This window comes from Helianthus annuus, chromosome 4 (assembly GCF_002127325.2).
Source record: "Helianthus annuus cultivar XRQ/B chromosome 4, HanXRQr2.0-SUNRISE, whole genome shotgun sequence".
Classification (NCBI taxonomy): domain Eukaryota; kingdom Viridiplantae; phylum Streptophyta; class Magnoliopsida; order Asterales; family Asteraceae; genus Helianthus; species Helianthus annuus.
Window position 1 is genome coordinate 186469878 of NC_035436.2, and position 2656 is coordinate 186472533.

The 2656-nt window shown below is 38.7% G+C and overlaps 1 protein-coding gene across 1 annotated transcript; it reads right to left on the reverse strand.

Moving 5' to 3' along the window:
- Positions 1-361: 361 nt before the first annotated feature.
- Positions 362-1833, reverse strand: LOC110937551 (glutathione S-transferase T3-like). The gene is made up of 2 exons (XM_022179981.2): positions 1327-1833; positions 362-1153 (listed from the first exon to the last, which is right to left on the reverse strand). The coding sequence occupies exons 1-2, from the start codon at positions 1727-1729 to the stop codon at positions 405-407; spliced, it is 1152 nt and encodes a 383-aa protein (XP_022035673.1). The 5' UTR covers positions 1730-1833; the 3' UTR covers positions 362-404.
- Positions 1834-2656: the final 823 nt, after the last annotated feature.

Genomic DNA, 2656 nt, shown 5'->3' on the forward strand with positions numbered 1-2656 from the left:
TTTTAATGTTTAGTTGTGAAAAATCCTTACACAAAAAATGGACTCAAATGAAAAAAAAAATTATGAATCCGCTACTAGGTAGGATAGTACCCTAAGGTGCCCCTTCCCCACTTAGACCACCCGTAGTGGTAAACAAGAATAATGCCCCCAACATGGGGCATTATGCGCCACGTGTCAGCCTAGTCACACTTTGGGCATTATAGAAAAATAGGTGTAGTGGGGCATTATCCCAATAATGCCCACTCAATCATTTGACAATTATTTTTTTTTTAAAATATAAAAGATAAAGTCTTCATTAATTTAAAATATAAATTACAATACTTGAAAAAAAATACAAAAAAAAAAACCGAAAATTAAAAAAACCGAAAAAAAAAACAGAAAAAAAAATAAAAAAACTAGATGATCTAAAGTCCATATTTTTCTCGTATTTTTTGGCGACGCATTTGAGCCAAGATCAACGCGTCGCCTTGGAGGTGGTCGATCGGTTTGGACAAAAACTCAATGTCCTTTTCCATTTGTCGCGCCTCTTGCAACTCGTTGAACTTTTTGGTTTCAACTACTCGGTCTTTCATAATCTCCCAACGTTTGTGGCCGAGGTCGCGAATATCTTGGAGACGACGGTTCATCTCCTCGAAATCATCCTTTAGGTCGAGATCGGAAGACGACTCGACCGTTTTTTTCCCGGTTCCCTTTCTTCTACCGGTGGGTCGGACCAACTCTTCTTGAATTTGCTCGTCAACGTCCAACGTTTCATTTAAATCAACATTACGGGCATCGGATGTCGGAGTTGACGGGTCGGCGGAGGATGATGTTTTTGACCTTTTAGCCCGGCGTCTACTACTTGACGTCATTGGATTAACAAGCGCCCACTTTGGACTTTTTCGTAGTAGCTCCCAACACTTATAGTACGTGAAAGGGCTTTTCGTCCTATCGAACTCCTCCAAAGTCTTTGTTAAAACCCCGACGTCACATTCACCGCTCGGGCGATTATCGTAGTTACGTTGGTAAACTTCTTGAAACGCGTGACATTTGTTGTTGATGTCGGTCCATTTGCTAGAAATTGAATCTTTGTCCCGATGTTCGCCTTGACCCCACGAGCTAAAAAAGAGTGCACGCACCCTATCCCAAAAAACGGGGCCCGTTTGAAAGTTTGCTACAAATTTAAAAACAAAAAATAAAAATATAAGTTGAAATTTAAAATATAAAAAACAGAAAAAAAAACAGAATATAAAAAACAGAAAAAAAACAGAAAAAAAAACAGAATATAAAAAAACAGAAAAAAAAGAATAAAAATCTGAAAAAAAAAATAAAAAAAAAATAACTTACCGGTATCTTCGTCCTCCGAAATATCGAGCCACGCCCGAGTCAACGTGTATTCCTCGTCCTTCGTCCATTTAATGGTTGTTTTTGCACGTCGAGGTTCATCCTTTTCCTTCTTCTTATGCGACCTTCTGCCGCGTTTCGATTTGTCTTGCACCGGTTCGGGTTGCGACTCCGGCACGACCTCGACATCGGGTTCGGATTCGGGTTCGGGTTGTGACGGTTGCGACCCGCCGGCTTGACCAAAGCCGTAGGTGGGAGGAACAAAAGGAGGGGCGCCACTCAAGTAAGCCGCGTAACTTAAAAAGCTCGGGTCCATGTCTTGTAGGTTGTACGGGGTTTGCGGTTGGGTTGTGTTCGGGTTCGTGGGTCTTGCGGGGCCACCAAACGGGGGTCGGTATGGATGCATGCTTGTAAAAAAATAGGAGAAAGTGGATGTTTTTTTATAAAGTAATAGAAGAGAGTGGGTGAGAAAGTAGTAGAAATTTTATAAAAAATTGGAGAAAATGGATTGATATATATATAGTGGGTAAAATTTAGAATTAAAAAAAAAAAATAAATAACTTTTTGACCGTTGCCAACGGTCGAATTTGGCCCATCTTTCCAATTCACAGCGTTTTTAAAACCACGCCAGCACCAATTTTTTTCAAAAAAAACGCCCGGAAACGCCCCATGTAGTGGGGGTTCCGGCGTTATCCGGCATTTTTTTGCAATTTTTTTTAAAAAAAAACACCCCGTTACGGGCAGACTTATACCTAATGGCCTCTTTACCAACTTTTCATTGGAAATAGTCAAATCTAATTAAGAACACAATTTGACCAAGGATGAACCACTTCAGGACCACTCAAAATCAGTTGCAACTTACAACATTAGTTGGTGAAAGAAGACCAAGTTCGTCCTTGTCTTTTGGTTTTTGGACTTACGTATCTTGGATAAATTCACAAGCTATCAGGACACCAAATTTTGCAATAAATTACACCAATCATTTTATGGAAATGAACAAATAGCAAGTTAAGGTCTAGCAAATGACCAATTCCATTTTCTGATTAACTAATGGGGGGCTCATAATTTTTTTTAGTCAACCTAAAACAAAACACATAATTGTGTTTAGGCTTCAGCTTGGTCACAGTGTATAACCACCCCTTCATAGTTTCTCATACTAGAGTTTGGGCGTTAATCGAATTATTCTATTTGAGTTTTAAATTTCGATTTGAAGTTGGATTCAAATTCAATTAAAAACACTGATTCAACTATGATGGTTTGTATTCAGTTTAATTCGAACAAATAACAAAAATAGAAAGTCATAAATATCCTCTTGACTTTTTATTTTCAAAAC